The sequence below is a fragment of the Oryza glaberrima genome, chromosome 11, assembly GCF_000147395.1.
Source record: "Oryza glaberrima chromosome 11, OglaRS2, whole genome shotgun sequence".
Taxonomy (NCBI): Eukaryota; Viridiplantae; Streptophyta; class Magnoliopsida; order Poales; family Poaceae; genus Oryza; species Oryza glaberrima.
The window spans coordinates 25,463,898-25,485,578 of record NC_068336.1 but is presented as its reverse complement, the minus strand read 5'-3'; the positions used below and the strand labels follow the sequence as shown (position 1 = coordinate 25,485,578).

General features: G+C 41.1%; 3 protein-coding genes across 10 annotated transcripts; 2 read left to right on the top strand and 1 right to left on the bottom strand.

Annotated features, from left to right (window-relative positions):
* Nucleotides 1–991: 991 nt before the first annotated feature.
* LOC127754521 (putative pectinesterase 63) lies at nt 992–3,107 on the top strand. Its single transcript, XM_052280089.1, has 2 exons — nt 992–2,264; nt 2,591–3,107. The coding sequence occupies exons 1-2, from the start codon at nt 1,066–1,068 to the stop codon at nt 2,613–2,615; spliced, it is 1,224 nt and encodes a 407-aa protein (XP_052136049.1). The 5' UTR covers nt 992–1,065; the 3' UTR covers nt 2,616–3,107.
* Nucleotides 3,108–3,945: 838 nt separating this feature from the next.
* On the top strand, nt 3,946–9,667 carry LOC127754518 (beta-glucosidase-like SFR2, chloroplastic). 8 transcript variants are annotated; one of them, XM_052280086.1, is made up of 13 exons: nt 3,946–4,229; nt 4,713–5,064; nt 5,388–5,526; nt 5,636–5,802; nt 5,900–6,121; nt 6,245–6,416; nt 6,489–6,722; nt 6,811–6,960; nt 7,270–7,399; nt 7,755–8,007; nt 8,094–8,157; nt 8,337–8,471; nt 9,557–9,667. In XM_052280086.1, the coding sequence occupies exons 1-10, from the start codon at nt 4,028–4,030 to the stop codon at nt 7,934–7,936; spliced, it is 1,950 nt and encodes a 649-aa protein (XP_052136046.1). In that variant the 5' UTR covers nt 3,946–4,027; the 3' UTR covers nt 7,937–8,007; nt 8,094–8,157; nt 8,337–8,471; nt 9,557–9,667. The 8 variants fall into 8 exon arrangements, with proteins under 8 accessions (XP_052136046.1, XP_052136045.1, XP_052136041.1 ...); XM_052280085.1 differs by having other exon boundaries at nt 9,549–9,667; XM_052280081.1 differs by lacking the exon at nt 9,557–9,667 and adding an exon at nt 9,292–9,364.
* Nucleotides 9,339–10,188, bottom strand: LOC127754523 (uncharacterized). The gene has a single exon (XM_052280092.1). The coding sequence runs from the start codon at nt 10,108–10,110 to the stop codon at nt 9,604–9,606; it is 507 nt and encodes a 168-aa protein (XP_052136052.1). The 5' UTR covers nt 10,111–10,188; the 3' UTR covers nt 9,339–9,603.
* Between the last annotated feature and the right edge of the window lie 11,493 nt (nt 10,189–21,681).

Genomic DNA, 21,681 nt, shown 5'->3' with positions numbered 1-21,681 from the left:
TAGATTGTTTTCCTTTCGTTCAGTTACTGTATTAATTGTGTGTATATACTCCAGTATACGATAGTATAATTTAGTGATCAGTAGTACACTACAAGTACATAGTTTTTTTTTTCTGAGGATTTTATGTTCATAATATATAGTCCTTTCTGTGTATGATATTTATGCATTTTGACACGTTCCAGAAAAGGCTAGCCCCACAAATACACTCTTACTTGCTCCATATTTCAGAATTTAAGATGTTTTGGTTTTGTCATAAATCAAATTTATTCAAGTTTGATCAGGCTTATAAAATAATGTATTCCATATTCATTTCATATTTTTATATATCATTCTAACGTTTAAAATTTTATCAAAATACTTCTCGTTGGCACGTTCCAAATTACTTTAATATGAGATGTTTTCTTTTTCTACCTTTTATCAATGCAGTTATATTAGTGATAATATTCTCACTAGAAAAATATAAATGTTTGCTTTAGGAAAGGTTATTAGGATGTAATAATTAGTGTAGCAATATAATTCGCCGCATCTTCTATTTTAGTGCATGTGAGATTTGTTATAGCGACTAGTAGATTGAAACGGGAAACGGAACGATTAGTAAAATATAGAACGCTAAATTAATTTTATTAAATCTAGTTACCATGAAATATATTTTTATAATAGGTCATTTTTATTACAAATATTGCTATGTTTTTCTATAAACTTGGTTAAACATCTTACATTAGGGAATAGATGGTACCAGCGACCAAAATTGGGGGCATCAAAATATCAAATGAACTGCGACCCAAAATGCAACCCTCTAAAATCTGCACAAAAGGCCTTAAAATTGAGCCAAGATATCGAAGCAAATTAAGGTGGAGATCGCCGGTCACTAAATTAGCAAGAAGTGCTTGCTACCTATGCGGCCATCCAAGCACAAGCATTTTCCCCAAAAATAGATGGCCAGCCATCTCCCTTCCATCCATGGAAGTTCCAAATTAATCCACCAAGATCGATCACCCTATATACGCATCGCGCCATGATGGACAGGGACAGAACGAATTAGCTGCAAACTGCAGCAACTAATAAATGATGGATCGTCCCAACCTCGCCGTGGCCGTGGTGGGGCTACTGGCGGTGGTGGCGGCGACGCTGCCGGCGCCGTCATGGCAGTTCTTCGACCTATTCCTCCCCGCTGGCCCCAGCCACCGCTCCTCCGGCGGAGGGTTCGGCAAGTGGGTGCTGATGAACCACGAGGAGTACGTCGAGAAGAAGTCGCTGTACGCCATGAAGGCCGCCGGCGACATCGGCGGGAAGACCATCGACGCGAGCCTCTCGGCGGCGGAGGAGGCCAAGGTGACGTGGGTGGTTGACCCCAAGGGGACGCCGGGCGACACCACCTTCACCACCATCGCGGCGGCGCTCGAGAAGGTCCCCGAGGGGAACACCAAGCGCGTCATCCTCGACCTCAAGCCCGGCGCCGAGTTCCGGGAGAAGCTCCTCCTCAACATCACTAAGCCCTACATCACCTTCAAGTCCGACCCCGCCAACCCGGCGGTGATCGCCTGGAACGACATGGCTGCCACCAGGGGCAAGGACGGCAAGCCCGTCGGCACCGTCGGGAGCACCACCGTCGCCGTCGAGTCCGACTACTTCATGGCCTACGGCGTCGTCTTCAAGAACGACGCGCCGCTGGCCAAGCCGGGTGCCGAGGGTGGCCAGGCGGTGGCGCTCCGCCTGTTCGGCACCAAGGCGGCCATCTACAACTGCACCATCGACGGCGGCCAAGACACCCTGTACGATCACAAGGGACTCCATTACATCAAGGACAGCCTCGTCAAGGGCAGCGTCGACTTCATCTTCGGATTCGGGAGATCGCTCTACGAGGGCTGCACCATCGTCTCCGTCACCAAGGAGGTGTCCGTGCTGACGGCGCAGCAGAGGACCAAGACCATCGAGGGCGCCATCGAGAGTGGCTTCTCCTTCAAGAACTGCAGCATCATGGGACAAGGGCAGATCTACCTCGGCCGGGCATGGGGAGACTCGTCGCGGGTGGTGTACTCCTACACGGACATGTCCAAGGAGGTGGTGCCGATAGGGTGGGATGGCTGGAACATCGCCAAGCCGGAGAGCAGCGGGATCTACTACGGCGAGTTCAAGTGCACCGGCCCCGGCTCCGACGCCAAGAAGAGGGTGGGTTGGGCGCTTGACCTCACCGCGGATCAGGCCAAGCCCTTCATCGGCACGCACTACATCTACGGCGACTCATGGATCCTCCCGCCACCAGAGTAATTACTCCTCTCTCCATTTCAAAACATACGGTGTATTTTGTGTTGTTAGGAGAGATAAGGGTTTAACCGATGGTTGCTTCTACAATATATTACTTGTGCTGCAAAAGTATAATACTTTTGAAGACAAATCTAATTAATAATATTACTTATGCTTCATAAAAGTTATATTATAAAAGAGTAACAGTCTGTCAGAAAACAGAGTAATGGTTGGTTAAAATCTTATTCTAACAATGTAACATAAACCCCTATAACGTGAAATAGAGGGAGTACTAATTTTACATTAACTTTCTTTGGTATTTCGATTTCGGGGTAACATCGAATAGCGGGAAATCAGCGGCATCTACCTAGACGGCGAGTAAATCAACCGCATCGGCGACACCCAGCAACTCAACCGCACCGGCGACACCCAGCAACTCAACTGCACCGGCGACGGCAAGTAATTCAACTGCACCGGCGACGGCGAGTAGTTCAAGCCCACCTGCCATGAAGAGTTACTCGGGTCCACCGGCGACGCCAAGTGCTTCAAGCACACCGGCAAAGGCGAGTAGATAAGTGCAGCGGCGGCGGCGCGGTGAGTCACAACTTCATCTACGGCGATTGCAGGATCCTCCCGCCACCAAAGTGATTCAAATATTTCGGAGTAACTATTACCAATTTAATTGGGCCCAATCAATTCTGTTTTGGAGGCCCGTTTATTCTTTGTTTGTGTTGATTGGGCCGGATTGGTCGGCCGGCCACATAGATGTGTAACATTTGTATTTTTTTCCCAATTCATTTTTGGTCTTCTATCAGTGTACGCACCTTCAAAATGGTGAATTTTTACAGATGTTTTTGAAGAAGCCTTGTGCTCTGTATGCGTGGCAATTTACTTTCGAGAACGAAAACGATCGACACAAAAACGATAGGTAACCAATACATACAGATAGTATAGCTAGCGGTTCGTTCCAGAGTGTGGTAACTGTGAATTATCCAGGGTCTGCATAAAATCGAGTTTAATTCTTCGTGTGGCTCTGATAAGTTCCTTGCTGTACAGTGTATAATTTGGTTTTTAGAGAACGACAAATGGATAAATAGCGTGTTCTAGAACTGTACATAGAACAGTGACTCAAATCAAGGATGAGAGATGGGTGGATCAGGGACGACACACATCTCTCCATATTGTTATTCATTTCGTCTGTATTCAGCATCAGTTGGCCCAAAACTGATAATCAACAACTTAAAAACAATAACTTATGGCTTTTATATATAATTCTAAGCGTTTTAAAGCTAATACTGAAAAAAATACGAACCCCAAAAAAATCAATTGAAAAACTAAAATGAAAGTTCAAAGTTGAACAAAGGCTTATAATTAAGCTATCGGTGCTTCTCTTCGTTATGCTAATCTACGCTATACATTTATAGGAGTAGAGTATGGATTTTGCAGTGACAATTAAAGCCAAACACACAAAATTCACGATAAAATTAAGAAAATCACACAAAAAAAAAAGTCAAAAGAAAGCCATGCATAGCAAGAGCCAAGTGGCAATCCTCTAGTACACTCGCAGATGTGGCCCCCGCAAAATCTGCCACGAGCCACAAAACCCCGCCACGTGTCCAGGTGGGCCCCACCAACGAACGGACTATTCCCGCCTCCTCATCCGGTTCCCGCCACACCTATTTATTTCCCAAAAAAATAATAAAAACAAAATTCGACGAAGAAAAAAATAATAATTAAAATTCGGCGGCAAATAAGCGAGCGAAGGAAGAAGAAAATCACGGAAATGCCACTGCCGGCGTTCGTGGCGGCGGCGGCGAGGCTCGCCGTCCTCGTGGCCGCGGCGGCGACGGCGGCCAATGCCGCCTCCTACGCGCGGTACCGGCGGCGCCACCTCCGCCGCATCCCCAGCCCCATCGACGAGTCCGCCGATCCCCTCGCCGACTTCCGCGCCCTCCCGTCCTCCTCCGACGCCGCCGACGACTCAGGTTCGTCTCACTCACTTTCGTTTCCCGCAGTAAAGCCCTAGCCATGTTAGCGCTAATCGTTGAGGTCAATGGATTAAGCGCTGCATTGGGGTGGGGAGGTTATGTATTTGATTAGTCTTCGTGGATGCTCAGTTGGGAGGTTTTAGGTTTTATCAATTTTTGAAGATTGGAAATTGTTGACATAATCGATTTGAATTTAATCAATTAATCCATATATGCAATTACTTTTTTTGTTCAATTAGTCAATGTCAATACGAGAGTACTGAAAAGAACTTGTTTGCCAATGGCAAATGTCCTGTACATGGGGATAAGTTTGTTCACTAGGTCGGCACAGTTATGCTTGCACCTCTCTCTCATTAATGTTCTCTATAAATTCCAGCACTCAAACTGTGTTTTAACATTTAAGCCCATCACTGGCTGGAAGCAACAATTGTCAAGGCAATATGGAAGCCCTGATGATGTGGCATATCCATTTGTTTGCAGAGGAGGATAATTTCTTCTTTGGGCTAGCAACAGCGCCTGCGCATGTTGAGGACAGGCTAGAAGATGCTTGGCTCCAGTTTGCAACTGAAACTTCCTGCGACGACAAGGAAAACGTGCGCGACCAGAGGCCAGTAGATGCAGTGATGGCATCTGCTGCTGGTGATGGAGGCTCCCAGCAAGCTTGGAGGTCAACAGGTGGGGAAAATATTGGTGATAGAGAGCAGAGGAAACCACTTAGGGTAGCCATGGAGGCTATGCTCAGGGGGTTTGAAATTCTTGCTGAGAGTGGAGAATCTGCTGGCGGCGATAACTGCAGCCACAATGTTGCTGCTTGGCATAATGTTCCATGCCCGTAAGTACATGAGTATAGCATCTCTAATGAGCTAATTTATCTCAGTTCTGTACTCCAAAGAACAAATCTCCTTGCCTGTAAAGTCACTTAGAGTCACTTCTCATCTTAACTATCTCTTCCAGGAAGAGTTGTTGTCTTTCAATATTGTAGCTTCTTTCCAAGTCTAGATATGAATTCGATAGTGCTACTATGTAGTGGTGGGTCCCAAGGATAAAAAACAAATGCATGCTTTTAAAAAAAGTAATGCAAGATTCTAGCTTTCCTTCCAAATGTAGATATCTTTGGATGTTGTATGTTAGCAAACTCTGATCATTTTTTTTCAGGCAAGAAAGGCTTAGATTTTGGTCTGATCCTGATGCTGAGTTGAAACTTGCTAAGGAGACCGGCATCAGTGTTTTCCGCATGGGGGTAGATTGGGCAAGGTTAATGCCTGAGGAACCAACCGAAGAATTGAAGAGCTCAGTAAGTTCATAGTTATGCACGTGCCTCTTTTTACCTTTATATTCATCCTTCTTTTTCCAGCATGATGATCTCAGTACCGGTGAAATAAGATACACATCTCTTTCTCTAGGTTAATTTTGCAGCACTTGAGCGGTATAGATGGATCATTCAAAGGGTTCGCGAATATGGAATGAAAGTAATGCTTACTCTGTTTCATCACTCACTTCCACCTTGGGCTGGAAAATATGGCGGGTGGAAGATGGAAAAAACTGTCACCTATTTCATGGATTTTGTGAGGTACCTTTTGAGGGCTGTCAAATTGGCCTGCCAATACATTCTCTCCATTGGGAATTGTTCGATAATTTATTAGATTTTGATAGTTGGGGCTGTGCAGGCTTGTTGTTGATTGTGTATCCGATTTAGTGGACTACTGGGTGATTTTCAATGAACCTCACGTTTTTGTGATGCTAACTTATTGTGCCGGTGCTTGGCCTGGTGGAGACCCTAATGCAATTGAAGTAGCAACATCTACTCTGCCAACTGGTGTATACAATCAGGCTTTGCATTGGATGGCTATTGCACATGCTGAAGCCTATGACTACATACATTTGAAAAGGTTGGTTCTACATAATGTATTATTTGCAGTGCCCTTATTCCAGTGATTACCTGGTATTTTTTATTCGATAATCAAGGAGTTGGTTTCCTCTGGTTTTCTTATTATTTATTTCTTGATTAACAGCAAGAACGAAAGGAAGCCAATAGTTGGTGTTGCACACCATGTATCGTTTACAAGGCCATATGGGCTATTTGATGTTGCTGCTGTCGCGCTAGCTAACTCATTGACCCTTTTTCCTTACATGGATAGCATATGTGATAAATTGGACTTCATTGGAATCAACTACTATGGACAGGTAAGCAAATTATTTTGCTGCTTAATGAATGGCTATGTAAGCGACCAAGTTAATTCTCCCATTTCCATGCAGGAGGTTATATCAGGACCTGGTCTAAAGCTTGTGGATAATGATGAGTATAGTGAATCTGGTCGTGGGGTTTATCCTGATGGGCTGTTCCGCATCCTGATTCAATTCAACGAACGATATAAGAGATTAAATATACCTTTTGTCATTACTGAAAATGGAGTTTCTGATGAGACTGATCTGATACGGAAACCATATATACTGGAACACTTGTTAGCCACATACGCTGCCATCATTATGGTCCTTTCTTAACCTTTAAGCAAACATGTTTTAGCCTGTGCTCATGGAGATGGAACTTCCAACACTTAAACAACATAATGTTTTATAGGGTGTCCGTGTACTTGGTTATTTGTTTTGGACAACATCAGATAATTGGGAATGGGCGGATGGCTATGGTCCCAAGTTTGGGCTTGTTGCTGTTGACCGTGCTAATAACCTAGCACGGAAACCTCGGCCTTCATACTTTTTATTCTCCAGGGTAACTTTTTCGTTTTAGCAAATCATGAAACCATGGTACATTGTTTACCTATTATCTCAGTTTCTTACGTTGTCTAACTCCTAGGTGAAATTTTGTCTTCTGCTGAAATATTGAAAACTAACTAAATCTACTCCTTGTTTCTGAAGTTTAAAGTTCATTCGTTTTCTTTTATCAGAGTAATTTTATGGCTAGATAAAGCACTAAATGTGTCTAGACCTGAGATTACCTCCAGCATTTTTTTTGCCACTTTTTACGTTCATGCATGTGGTGGCTATATAACTAGCATGATAAGATGCATCTCAACTCCAGGTTGTTACAACTGGAAAAATTACAAGACAGGACAGAATGTCTGCTTGGAGGGAGCTGCAACAAGCTGCAGTTCAAAAGAAAACACGTCCATTTTTTAGGGCAGTGGATAAGCATGGTCGGATGTATGCAGGTATGTATTGTTTCTTTTCGAATGATTCTGATGATCTGATCGGCAGGTAAATTGGCAGGATCAATAAGTAGTGGCTTGTTTTACTAAAAACAACTTGATTAGGATTAGCAACAGACATTGACTTCTTATGTCAATAGATACTACCATCCATGGAGCTCCTTAGAATTAAGATTAGTGTTGCTTCTCGTTTTGCTTCTTTTTATTAATAATTTCTGATTTAATGCCCATCTCTTCTGAGTTAAGGTATTTTTTGAACTACCACAAGGCCTTAAAAAACTATATACAAAAATATAAGTTCAATAAGATCCATATTTTTCTGCTTGTCTAAGCATTGGTGTTTCTTTTTGTCTTACAGGTGGTCTAGATCGGCCTATTCAGAGGCCCTTCATATTGCGGGATTGGAGATTTGGTCACTATAAAATGGAAGGCTTGCAGGATCCTTTGAGTTGCTTTATAAGATGCATTTTTGCACCATTTTCACGCCAAAAGAAGATTCACTACATAGAAGATGATGTGATTTCTTATTCTATTAACTGATGCCTTGCTACTATAGTTGCTACTTTAAGTTCAGTTTCTTATGTTGCTACCAAAAACACATCCATGTTTTGGTGAGTCAAGAGCAACAATGCATTTTGCTTTTCGATTCTTTGTGCATGTTACCTATTTAGGACATCTAGTCTGGAATCTTTTGTAGGTTATTACTTTTTTGTTGATGAAGTAAATAAAAGTCTTGGAAATGGAAAGTTCAACTTCTTCAGGTAATTACTACATGGGTTTACTACTTGTATAATAGTACACATTTAGATTCCATACACTTATTTTATTCTCATCTCCTTTTTTTGGTTTAGATGTGTTTGATCTAATGTCATGTAGATTGTATTCTAAATATCTTCTAAGCCAAAATATCTTCTGTGGATCTACTTTTGCTGGCTCATAGCTATGTCCTGCACTTCTTAATTGAAGATGCTTCCTGGGAAGTGTTTGGGTGAACAGATGGGCACCTGCCTACCTTATTTAGACCTCTGACCCTCCAGGCTACATCCAGATCTGTGCGTGTAGACGCGTCCAAGTAGTGAGTTAATGGTTCCTATTGTTTCCTCATATAGATTTTTTTACTTTTCTATTGTAAAAAAAACACTTTTCACCCACTGTATATAGGAAATGAATAAATTCTTTTCCTTTATAGTGTAAGATTCACTGTCTTAATTCATGGAGCTGAGGCATAACTACTAGAAGGAAATGAATAAGATTTGCAAATTGCAGCAGAGGAATTCAGGGGTTTTGTTATCCCATAACTTGTGTACGTGAGTTTTCATATTAAACAGTGGTACTACATTTTTGACATGCAAAGCCTAGCTGCCTAAGCCATCAGATGCATTTGGAGGGATCATTGCAGATGTATCCTCCTGCATGACCTCATGGAATCATGCACGTTTCACATTTCCAAATTTCACACAGCCAGATTTTATTGGAAAAATACTGGTTTGTTAACTGGCCTTCCAAACCTTTTTTTATGGGCATGGCATGCATTTTATTTACTAGGATGTGGCATGTATTCTTTAGTGGAACTAGCCACTAACTTCTTTGTTCATGCTGCATTACAATCTAAAAAGAACTAAACTTTATATGCACACAGCCCTATATTCATAATCTGGAATGTGGTATTTTTTATCCACAACCCCGTAATCACTAACCACACCTCTCCTGTACAGTTTTTCTAATATATATAATTAACCATAGGGGCCTCCCTACTGTTCTTCATTAAAAGGAACTGTTGTCATGATGTCGGTCTTTTGACTAGGGATCTTAACTAGGGCGAATATCAAAAGACCATACATCTTTAGTATAATTGTCATGCAAATTTATTCTCATGTGGTGTCATTTATTTTCAGTGAAACAAAAACAGGGGAAAAGAAAGTATCTCACAGGAGAAACAAGGGAGCATATAATCATAGGATTTTTTATATTATGGCGCATATTGCGTTACATGAGCTATTTAGTACAGAACATGAAGTTGTTTAGTTGCCTTACAGGGCTATTGATGCCATGGCAATCATACATAAGCAGTATATATTTAGGAAAGACTTTTGTGTTATCGCCTTTTGAAGTACATAAGCAAATAGTAGATCATCAGTGTTCATTATTTCAGTATTATAGGATTGCGGAGCTGGTAATGATCTGTGGACCAAGGGATGGCAGAATGATCAATTGTTCTTGATAACTTGATGAGCTCTCTCCATTAGTACCACTGGTTTTGGTATGGCACAGGTAATCTTCTCCTCCTTCTCTGGTATCTGGAAAGCTGATGCAGGGAAGGTTTTCGTAATCCCAGCAATGCTCTTGCAGATGAGTTTCCCGGTCTTTTGTTCATCAAGGGCAATCTCCTCTACTGGTACCCACACCATGAGCTCCCTAGTCTTGATCCCTTTGACTTTCTTGATCCTCCCCTTCTCTGCAAAAGCAGTGATCTCAGTGCCATAAGATACCAACCTTCCTAAGCTTTGGAAGACATGGTCTATCCTCTTCTTTTGCTTGAGCCACACAAATCCAGTTTCCTCAACATAGCCACACTCCATTATGTCCTTCAAGGGAAGAAGGCCATTTGGGAGGCCTGCTTCCTTGAGCAAGAGCCTTGTGCATTGTTGACAGATCTCATCATCATAGTAGACCTCCGCCTTGGCCTTGATTTCATCAGCAATAACAAGAGCCATCTTCTATGTATCTCTTCTTTTTTTCAGCTCTGAGGCAGGTTTTGGAGGCTTGGCTTTGTATGGTATTATGGCTGTGTTGTTCATAGTGAAACTTGGCTACCTTTATATAGGAAATGCCTTGTCAAATTGTGCCTTAACATGCATAGGATTTTCCATCTTGCCATTGTCAATTAAGGATGGACAATATATCATGCTCATATAAAAGCTGTAGGGTCCTCTGGCTGAGAGTACTTTTGCAATGATGCAAAAATATCATCCAATAAACTGTAATATGACCTTGTATTATGTGATTATATAGTTCAAACGTGGATCAAAAGACAACGGTGCTAAAAATAGGAGTGTAATTGAAATAATTAATGGTATTTGGAGTTGGCATCCCGAATTGATATTGTAATTTATTTGTCAAAAACAAGCACTTCGGTACCATTAGTTGTCAATATTTCACTTATATATAATTGGAAAAATGTACTCCCTCCGTTCCATTTGACGTCGTTGACTTTTTTAAATATGTTTGACCGTTCGTCTTATTCAAAAAATTTAAGTAATTATTAATTCTTTTCATATCATTTGATTCATTTGTTAAATATACTTTTATGTATACATACAGTTTTATATATTTCACAAAATTTTTTGAATAAGACGAACGGTCAAACAAATTTTAAAAAGTCAATGACGTCAAATATTGAGGGACTGAGGGAGTAATTACCAGTTGTTGTTTTAAATGACAGATAAAAAAAGTAAAAATAAGAAATAGGAAATCCATCTCAAGTCTTTTGGTCCATTCGTCCCTTGATTGTACTAGAAAGCGTGTTGATGCGCTCGATCTCGTGTACGTATATGATTATTACCTTTTACTTCCTTTACAACAGAAATAATTTATATACTCTTAGATAACTGTATTTGATGAGAATTGCAAGTAACTATACAAATTATAAACTTTTTCATATATAAGCTCATGCAATTTCTAGAATTAGCAGAAAATAGGTACTCTATCTGTTTTAAATTACTTGTCATTCTAACCTTCTCTGTACCTCCCAACCAAAGCTCCCCTCGTCCTTCTGTGTGCCTTTTCTTCTTTAAGAGCACTAGAGTCTAGAGAGCGCGTATAGTTTTTTACCTTCATTGAATGGATGCTTGTGATCCCAAATATTATGATCCAAGTTTATGTAATATACCGGCCGGTTTATCTTGCCATTGGGGCTTAACTGCACTTAAACTGTCATCCTGTAAGCTGCCAACCAACTAACACTATTCAAGTTCTTCCTCCACTACCCAACACCTGACAGATTCGCCATACTCGGTGTCCCTGGAACAGCACATGGAGGTATTCAATATTGTAACATGTAAGCTTGAGATGTGACCTTCAATGTATTCATGGATAATCTGATGAATCTGTTAAGTGGCTGGCGCATTTAGTTTTCTAACCTAACTTTACGGTAGAGACAGTTTCCAGCAGTGCGATTTCGGAGCATTATCTTGTACTAGTACTTAATTATTTATAGGCTAAATAAGGTAGGAAGTGAAACTGTTTATTGTTATAAAATAGTTTAATTGACTGTTATCCCCTTGTACACTTTTAAATTTTGGTCTCAGATATGGAGGATCACTGGTGGAGAAATGGTTTTCCAACCGGGACTACGAATCCGGGACTAAAGATCACTATCTTTAGTCTCGGGTGAAAAAACCGGGAGTAAAAATCCATTTTTAGTCCCGGTTGGTAACAGATAAAGCATCTTTAGTCCCAGTTGGTGTTACCAACCGGGCTAAAGAGGCTAATTCGGTTGCTCTTTCCGGTTCCTCTTAATTCTTTTCTTTTCTTCATTATTTTTAAATATATTGATTTCACCCCATCCCATTCCCAAAATCCCAAATCAATCATCCTCAAATTCCCTCCAAATCCACAAATCGATCATCTCAAATACTCAAATACATCACAAAATCTTTAAAAAAAATTACATCACAACTTCTATAAAATTCATCACATATTCACATCACACACAAATCAAATACATCACACAACAATCTCAGATCCAATCAAATACATCATACAATAATCCCAGATTCTAAAAAAAAATAATATAAAAAAAGAAAGCCGCTGCCTTGCCGCGCGTCGCCGTCGCGCCGCCACGCTGGCCGGCCCTCCGCGCCCCGCCGCCCTCGCGTCGGCCTGGCAGTAGAGAGGAGAAGGAGAGAAGGAGAGGAATAGAGACAAGAAGAATAGATAAGGTTGAGGAGAGGAGTTAAAAATGAGAAGAGGAGATAAGGTTGAGTAGAGGAGGAGAGAGGAGTTAAAGGAGAGGAGGAGATACCTCGATCCGATCGCGCCACCTCTCCGATCTCTGCGTCGATCTTTTTTTCCGGTCGGTTTTACCAACGGGACTATAATGTTACCAACCGGGAGTAAAGCGTATGGCGATCTTTTTTCCCAGTTGGTGTTATTAACCGGGACTACAAATAAATCTTTAGTCCCGGTTGGTAACACCAACCGGTACTAAAGATTGAAAAGTACCCTGTAGCTTTTAAACCGGGACTAAAGATATTTTTAGTCCCGGTTTTTAATACAACTGGGACTATTGTAAAATCTGGTCGACCGACCAAAGATGGTTTCTCCACCAGTAGATATATCTTAAGACCGGTATTAAGTATGTGTGCATAATCATGGTTTGATCTAAATGTTCTTTTTCCAACTGAGAAAGGTCATTTCCTCTTTTGCAAGGCTTTAGATCGAATCAGCTCCTTGGCTTAGATTTTTGGTAGGGTGAGACAAGTCAAGAGCGCATGATTAATTGAGTATTAATTATTATAAACTTAAAAATACTATATTTTTATTTGATTTTTTTAAGAAATTTTTATATAAAAAGTTGTTTTTGCGTGAAACACATGTTTAACAATTTAGAAAACATGTTAACGAATCACGATGAACAAGTAGCCTAGCCCAAAATCCGTTTAGAAAGCAACCTAAGATAACGCGTCTAATGTTAGTAGTACATAACTTAATAGTGTCCTCTCATAGATGGGGCCATTTGGCAAGGCATTATTATTGTCATCATGGTCTGGATGTGCTTGGTCTTTTTTTCCTTGAGTAACACAGCATATATGTCCTACATTCATGTACTAGCTACTGTGCATTTTCTCAGGCACCCATGCTGCATCAAGTGGGAACTTATATGGCTGCTTGAGCTATGAACTCCATAATGAGTGTACGCGCTTACTGTCTTCCTGCACCAGTTGCATATGCCGGCAGCTGAACAAGGGTTCCATTATTCATGTTGCATACCGGTAGGTTATACAAATTTTCATCAATTTTAGATATAGATTACTTATAAGACTGCAATTTGAATAAATTGTATCTCTTCCTCATTGTTGGCGCCTTTTTTATGCGTCGTCTCTTTATCCTTTGTTAGATACTATTATCCTTAGTTTTGGAACTAAATTTTAAATTTTATAATAAGTGGTTGTAACTTCTATTGAAGCAAAGTCTGAATTTAATCTATTATTAACTTCTTTTTTGGTTCGCAGCACATCCATTCTCACAGGATCAGATGCATGTGGGAAGAACATAGGCTAAGTACACCATCCATGTGCCTAGATAAATGCTCTTTCATGGTGATGCTGCCCTCTCTCCAGCTCTCATTTATGTAACTATACAAGTACTATGAATTTGACCGATGATTTTTATAGCTATATACTCCCTCCGTACTCATAAAGGAAGTCGGTTAGGACAATGTTTAAGTCAAACCTTGGGAATATAAATCATGAATAACTCTCAAGTTGTTGAGTTCGAAAATGTAAAAATTATATGAATAGATTTGTCTTGAAAAATACTTTCATAAAAGTATACATATATCACTTTTCAATAAATATTTTTATAGAAACAAGAAATCAAAGTTGTGTTTTGGAGACCGTGTCGCTGTCCAAAACGACTTACTTTATGAGTACGGAGAGAGTATGCAAGATTATATCGAATATATATGCCGACTTTCCTTAAAAAATGCATTGCTGCATGGAAACGGCTAAAGAGAGACACAATTTTCATTCTCGTATACCTTAGATTTGTTCACACAGCATTGCCACAAAATAATTACTCATTCGTCCTAAAATATTGCAATCTAGATTATAATGAGATTAGACCCATCCTATTACAATCTTAGGTTGCAACAATCTTGGACGGAGGAAGTAATAAAAATCAGCTCTTATTGGTACATCTAAGGACTGTAAATAATCAGTATTATATTTGTGCATATATTCTTTGTCGGTGATAATAGCATGACAGGATACACAAACTTAGGAAATGCGCTGACACTAGTACAGATAATGTGTTTGTCTAGGTGGCTAATAACCCATTTTCACGGGCATTTTTCTCGATTCACCTCTAGCCTATGGTATACAGAAATCAAGTTTGTGCTGGCGCATGAAAGAACCACCTAAAAAATATGTTTACACGACCAGATTATTCGGGGTCAATCATTTATTTTATATGTTTGGAACTCATTTTGTTCGTTAAGCAGCTTCTTTAAACGCTAAGTTTGTTAGTGAGTTCGGCATGAAAAATCTATCGTTTATTATGACCACGCTTCCCAAACTACTAAATGGTGTGTTTCATTAAAAGAAAATTATATGTATTTTTTAAAGAAGATCAAATAAATCATTCTTTTCAAATTTATACTAATTAATACTTGGTTAATAATTTATTAATCGCATGAAAAGAACTAAAGCAAACTTGCCCTTCCCACCTCAGCCTAGAATGAAATACAATTTTCTTTAACTTGCATTTATTGTGTCTGTCCTAATAAACTTGAGCTAATTAAGCAGATGGCTACAAATCTGTCCTCTTTTTTTAGAACTAAATTTGTCTTGAAATATGTATAGTTTGATGGTACTGGTCCACATTGTTTTTATGTGCTCCTGTACGTAGTTGTAGTACAAGTGTTCTACTTTGTGTATTTTGTACATGGCCCTTTTTTTAAGTAGCAATCATGTGACTCAAAAACACATAGAGCATATATTAGTAGGGAAAAAACTACACATTTCTGTATCATGCGATCCAGTGTGTGTTTGCTATTTATGCTCTGTAAACATGTTATATTTAGTATTACCATTTTAAGGTACACGGAGGAATCATTTAGGACTCAGAATACCGTACTTGTTAGTGTTGCACTGATGTTTCTTTTTCTCCCTCAGTACGTATTTGATGTTTTTGAATCATGAAGCAGATTTTAAGTTTAGAAATTTGCAAGATTTTAGCATTATTCATTCAAATGTGATTTAGTAATTTTTACTGGTGCTCTTGTTAAGGCAGCACTGTACTCTTGCTGGGCCCAAGAATCTCAGAGCAGGAGAGACCTCTTTAACACCGTACTCTTGTCCATGATTTCACAATCATGTGTCAAACTCACAATGGATCAGGACTAGATATGATTTGTGACTGAGCGTGCGAATCTTGGGAAAACTACGTTTCCGTCCAAAACGGCGATAGCAAATGACCAGTGGAGAAGCCTGTTTGAGCATAGTAGTAACTGTGAGATTAATTCTTCGGTTGTACTGCAATTGCATAGTTCATGTGGTGATGGAAGAGGATTGCTAGTTTGGCATCTACTGATAAATGCAAACAAGAAGGGCAGATCATGCAGTGTGGGGGTTATTAATACCCATCATGTGTCATGTTGAGGACTGACGGTCATCTGCCCATGTTTATTCATACCCACGACTATTCTCAGTACAGTTGTATCAACTTGACGAATTAACTGAGTTCAATTAAAACTTTCATTAGCTTAAAAAAAGCTGCATATTCAGAGGGCATTGTCTTGGTACTGTTGTGTAAGTACATTGCAAAATTGGTTCTGTGGCATAATAAAGTGAGTGCTTCTTGCAAATTGCATAACTTACGTGATATTTGAACTCGATCGGCTAACCCATTACATTGTGGTGCTAGCTGGAAGACCCCGTTGCTATTCTCATAACAATGGATATGAGAGGAGGAGCTCTCATATTGGAAATTATTAAGAGGAGTGAGGCTCAAAACAGGATTAGCTAGACCACTACTTTCAGTGCTAGCTGGAAGAACTCCATGCTAATATAGCCAGAGGATAATTAATGTACTGAACAAGAATATTCGGAGATAATTACCATTACAGCTGCATATTCACCTTGAAGTTTCAGAGATAATATGGTTGGGAGTATTCTCAGTACAGTTGTATCAACTTGACGAACTGAGTTCAATTAAAACTTTCATTAGCTTAAAAAAAAACTGCATATTCACAGGGCATTGTCTTGGTACTGTTGTGTAAGTACATTGCAAAATTGGTTCTGTAGCATAATAAAGTGAGTGCTCACGTACTTCTTGCAAATTGTATGCATCATATTGACAAAAGTGAGCAAGCACTATCTCAATATAGTTCTCAACCTACATGAGTACATCCTTATCTGTGTAGGATGAACAGTAACATGAGATTGTACCATTGTAGCGATGGATTAGTGCAAATTAAATAAAGGCAACTTCCGAAGAGCTGGCGCGATGTCCTGTCCATTATTCAGATTGGTGTCTCAAGATACAGCAACCATGTTGTCTTGTTGGGTTGATGATCGATGATTATTGCTGTACCCTGTACGCGTCGTCCTGTTCGTATTCATGGTCCACCAGGGATTATCGATACACAAGTGAGGGCAACTATGTTTCTCTATACATTATACAATCCTGTGTCAGAAAGACAAATGATATATTTTCTTCTCTTTTTTTCAAAAAAAAAAAGAAGCCGACATAGTTTTCAATCTTTGTTTGAATTTCTAGTGCAATGGTATGATTGAAGATGGGCTATCTGGGCAGCGGCAGCCGTCTCTCGCCGCCGGTCACAGTATCACGTGGATCCCACTGTTTTTTAAGAGTAAATTTTATAAAATTACCGGTATAAAACTACAGATTTAATGGTAAATTTATCATAAAACTATATATTAGCGATAAATTTATCCTAAAATTATATATTTAAGGCCAAACATTATAAAACTACATATTTAATATTGAGGTTGTCACAAAACTACATATTCTAAATTTTAAATCCCTAGCACTACCACTATAAAGCTATAAGCGTTATAGTTTTGTGATTAAATTGACACTAAACCTATAATTTTGTGATAATTCTTTACTTAATCTTTATTTTTTATACCCATGGTTAGTAGCGGAAGTAGCTTCCAATAAAAGTAAGAGGGAGAAGGAGCAGTTGCCTATGGGAAGCAAGGGAACATGGATACGTATTTGCGCGGGAGGGGATCCCTCCCGTTACGTAGATTTCTTTGTTTTCCTTTAGTAGAAAAAATATTCGTGCGTTGTAACGGATGAAGACTATTTTTAATCATATTGTTGTTAGATTTTCTTTTTCTAAAAAGTATATGGGATATTTATTTTGATAGTATTGATATCTAATTTGGAATTTTTATTGGGATGATGGTCATATCATATACGTTGATTTCTTATAGTTTGGTAAGAATTCTGAAGCAACTAGGAGTCCGACTCTCGTCCTAAGTTAACATGCATGTTTTTTAAAAGGATTTCTTATACAACTCCTTATACATTCCTAAAAGTGAATGAACTTAAAAACCAACTCAAATACGAACGATGTATCAAAATATCAGCGGAAACATCTTTAATTTTTATAATACTAGAAAAATGCCCGTGCGTTTCAACAGTTGAAGGCTAATTTTAATTTTATTATTGTTATATGGTTTAGTTAAAGTGAAATTCACTATGATAATTCGCTTAGATATATATTTTTCTAAAAAATCATGAGCTGTAATTAGGATTATGATCATTTAAAGTTAGCATGCGAGTTTTTTTTTAAAAAAAGGATTTCTTATACGTCTCCTATATTTCTAAAAACGAACGAACTTAAACCCGACTCAAATACGGATCTGTATTTATAAAAGCGAACAAACTTAAAAACCGACTCATACACGAATAATACACCAAAGTACAAAGTACCAGTAAAAGCATTTTAAATTTTTATAATAGTAGAGATAAGTAGAGAAGAGACAGATATTTAAGAGATAAAAAGGATTCTCAGTTAGTATAACCCAAGCCCAGCCCATTACCACGGCTAACTAACTAGCCCATGTATATCGATCTATATCGGCCCACAAAGTTGACAAAGTTGGTCCACGTCGATCTATATCGGCCCATAAAATTATCGAACTTTTCCCTCGGACGACTTGCAGAAATTCCATTGGAATAAGTTCATTTGAGTTCCTTAACTTATTAACGAATCCGATTTTCATCTTTCAACCAAAAACCAGATACAACTGGTCCTTCAACTATGCAACATAGGTCCGTTTGGATGGTGGTATTAGCTGACATGGCGCCTACATGGCTAATTTGATTCGGTCTTCATCTGACGTGGAATTAACGTGACACACGAAGCAAAATTTAATATTTTAGAAAATAAAACAAAATATTTTGGCCCACATGTCAGATTAAAAAATAATGAGACCCACATGTCAGATCAGATTAGAAGAAATATAACAAATCTTGAGAAGAGATCGGAAAAAAAATAGAGAGAAAAAATAGTTGGAAGGAGAGATGGATAAAAATATGAGGCACTGCTTGTATGGATCCGAGGATCCTTGCTGGTATAGATCGGGATTATGCAGGTCGTTGACGCCTTGGGATGCAGTGCTCCCATGGGGCTCAGATGGTGGCTCGATGTGGTCGTCGGTGGCACCAAGTCAGGGAATCTCGGGGAGAGGAGAAGCCGAAGAGGTAGAGGAGGGAGAGAGGGTGCCGTGGTGCTACGATGAATGCCGCCGGCTCTGGGGAGGAATAGGACACAGAGAAGAAACTAGAAAGGGGAGCTGGGGAGAGAAGAGGAAGAAGAGGGGGTGTGAATGATTATGTGGGGCTCACGTGGGCTCCACCTTTAAAAAAATTGGTGTAGCTAACATGTGGGACCACCGTTTTTATTATTTTTCTGGGATAAAATAGACATGTAAACGTCATGTCAATGCCACGTGGGACGAAGACCGAGTCAGATCAGCACTTAGGCACAGCGTCAGCCAAAACCGTCTTCCAAACCGTCGAGGGACCTCGTTTGCACCGGTTGTATCTTGTTTTAGGTTAAGGACGAAAATCGTATTCGGTGTAAAGTTAACGGACCTTATATGAACTTATTCCAAACTGCGTTTGGCTCGGCCTGTAAAACACAGCCCAATCCCGTTCATAAAAGAAGGGCCCATTACGTAGGGAGTTGGGCTGGGCCGAAGGCCATTCCAAATCACTCGTCTAAAGAGGACGTCGAAGACGAAGGCGGCGGCTGCCTCGCCTAGCACGCTCAGGCAACGAGGGTAAAATCTTAAATTCGTAATTTTCTGTTCGTCACATCATCGGTACCCAAATTTTTCGTTCATCCAACCCCCCACCCAAAATCTCAGTCGGAATTCTATCATCCCCCAACCAAAAAAATCCTAATCGGAATTCAATGACACAAATAGAAGCATATACACATGAGTCCGCGTCAAATAACACAAAAAGTTTTAATCCGTGTTAGATCCCAAATACAAGAATAGAAGAACAGCAAACGGAGATAAAAAAAACCAAATCAACAAAAAATCGAGTGGAGTTTGCCGCTGCCGCCGCCTCCTCCCATGGCCAGATCCCGCGAGTGGCCGCTAGCAGTGGCTTGCCGAGCTACGCCGCCGCCGCCCGCTACCGCCGTCGTTTCAGCCCAGGGGAGAGGCAACAGGGGACGGAGGGAGCCGCCGCTGACGCCACCCGCGGCTGCTGGGGCCGGAGGGAGCCACCGCTGCCACCACCCACAGCAGCCGCGAGGCCGCCACCGCTGCCAGATTTGCCTGCCGCGAGAGGGAGGAGGGAATAGCTGTGGGGAAACGGCACTGCAGGTGGGTCCCCTCCCCGTCGCCGCGCCGTGCCAGGAGACGGGAGGAAGAGGGGGAGATGGGAGAGGAGGGGGCCAGGGAGGCGAGACGGAGGGAGCGGGCACCTTGTCGCCGTCGCTGGGGAGGAGAAACTGGGAGACAGAGAGAGCGACGAGAGAGAAGCGGAGGCGGAGGATTCTAGAGAAGGAGAAATTGGACATTATGCCACTGCCAATAGTGGGTTTCGCCATAATGCTATTCCCCGGAATAGCGTCGTTAAAATGCCACTCACAAGAGATGCCAAACATTTGTTTTGCTATTTAGGCCAATTCTCTCCATTTCCACCTAATTTTCCACCTAGGCTGACTAAAATACTCCTCCGGCCGTCACAACCGAGTCGTTCGTGCCGCCGGCGCACCGCCGACGCCCAAGCTCACCGCCAGCGACGTCCCGCCCCCATGGCCGAAGCCCGCCGCCCGCACATTGGAGAAAGAGAAGGAAACCCTAAGCCGGCCACCGTGTCATGTGCCACAATCTCCTCCATCGTCGCGCCCGCCGGCCACCGCGCCGCTCCTCTCCCGCCGGCCACTGCGCCGCTCCTCTCCCGCTGACCACCGTGCGCCGCTCGCCACCATCTCCTCCGCCGTCGTCTCTGCCGCACATCGCAGGCTGCCCGCTACCATGGCCCAAGAAGGCTAGCTCCAGGAGGAGCTCATGGCAGGACGAGACCTGCATCGCCGTCTCGGGCTTGGCTGGCGCGGTGACTGCGGCGGGGATGGAGACCGACGAGCCGGCGACCAAGACGGCGGGAGGTGAGCCGAAGCCCTCGCCGGCGACCAAGGCGGCGGGAAGTGAGCCGGAACCCTCGTGCTCGTCCTCACTAGCTTTCTGGATTGTGTGTGGTTTGAGCTCAAAGATTGCGTTCTTGAATTTGTAGAGCAAGAGAAGGACGACGAGGAGGAGAGCTCCGGCGGTGGTGGCGCCGAGCCTGAGGTTAGCGCCACCCCTGCCGTCGTGGTCTTCTCCTCATCCCACATGTTTATCGGAGAAGAGAAAGAAACCAGAGAGGGGTATTTTGGTCAGCTGAAGTGCAAAAAATGTAAAAATCTTGTGAAATGGCGAATATGGCAAAGCAACGGTTTGACATCGGTTGAAAGTGGCATTTTAACGATACCATTCCGCAGAATGGTATTGTGGCGAAACCCACTTTTGGGAGTGGCAGAATGTCTAATTTCTCCTAGACAAGAGATAAAGGTTCGAGAGGAGGTGGGGTGTACACTGATATTTTTCTTTGCTGTTCAGGTGAATATCCATATAATGCAGTGCATGTCACAACGTTCATGATTCTCAATTGGTTAGCCTAGTCATGGGTTCGATTCCTTGATCACTTTGGTTAGCTTTTTTTTTCTGGTTATCATCTACTGTTCTTTTCCCTTTTCCTTTTCTCTCCAATCTAATTCATAGGAAAAAACTGAAAATAAAAATTAGCCACCAAGAGAAAGTTAGTCTTTTTTTTTAATTGCTATAAAACCTTAGTTAATGTTAAATCTGGTAAACAAGAAATATATTGTTTTTAACATGTTAAAATATTTATTGTGATTTTAGTTAAAATTATTCTGTTGCAATAATAATTTATTATGAGCTATTATATTTCTCTCTATTATTTGAGACCTTTTCTAGTGAGCGAAAGTACCAAAGCAGTGTGAAAATAAC

Coding starts and splice junctions, on each gene's coding strand:
- LOC127754521 (XM_052280089.1), top strand. CDS start 1,066: ATGATGGATCGTCCCAACCTCGCCGTGGCCGTGGTGGGGCTACTGGCG. Junction 2,265..2,590: donor TGGATCCTCCCGCCACCAGA/GTAATTACTCCT, acceptor AACATCGAATAG/CGGGAAATCAGCGGCATCTA.
- LOC127754518 (XM_052280084.1), top strand. CDS start 4,028: ATGCCACTGCCGGCGTTCGTGGCGGCGGCGGCGAGGCTCGCCGTCCTC. Junction 6,122..6,244: donor GACTACATACATTTGAAAAG/GTTGGTTCTACA, acceptor CTTGATTAACAG/CAAGAACGAAAGGAAGCCAA. Junction 6,723..6,810: donor CATACGCTGCCATCATTATG/GTCCTTTCTTAA, acceptor AATGTTTTATAG/GGTGTCCGTGTACTTGGTTA.
- LOC127754523 (XM_052280092.1), bottom strand. CDS start 10,110: ATGGCTCTTGTTATTGCTGATGAAATCAAGGCCAAGGCGGAGGTCTAC.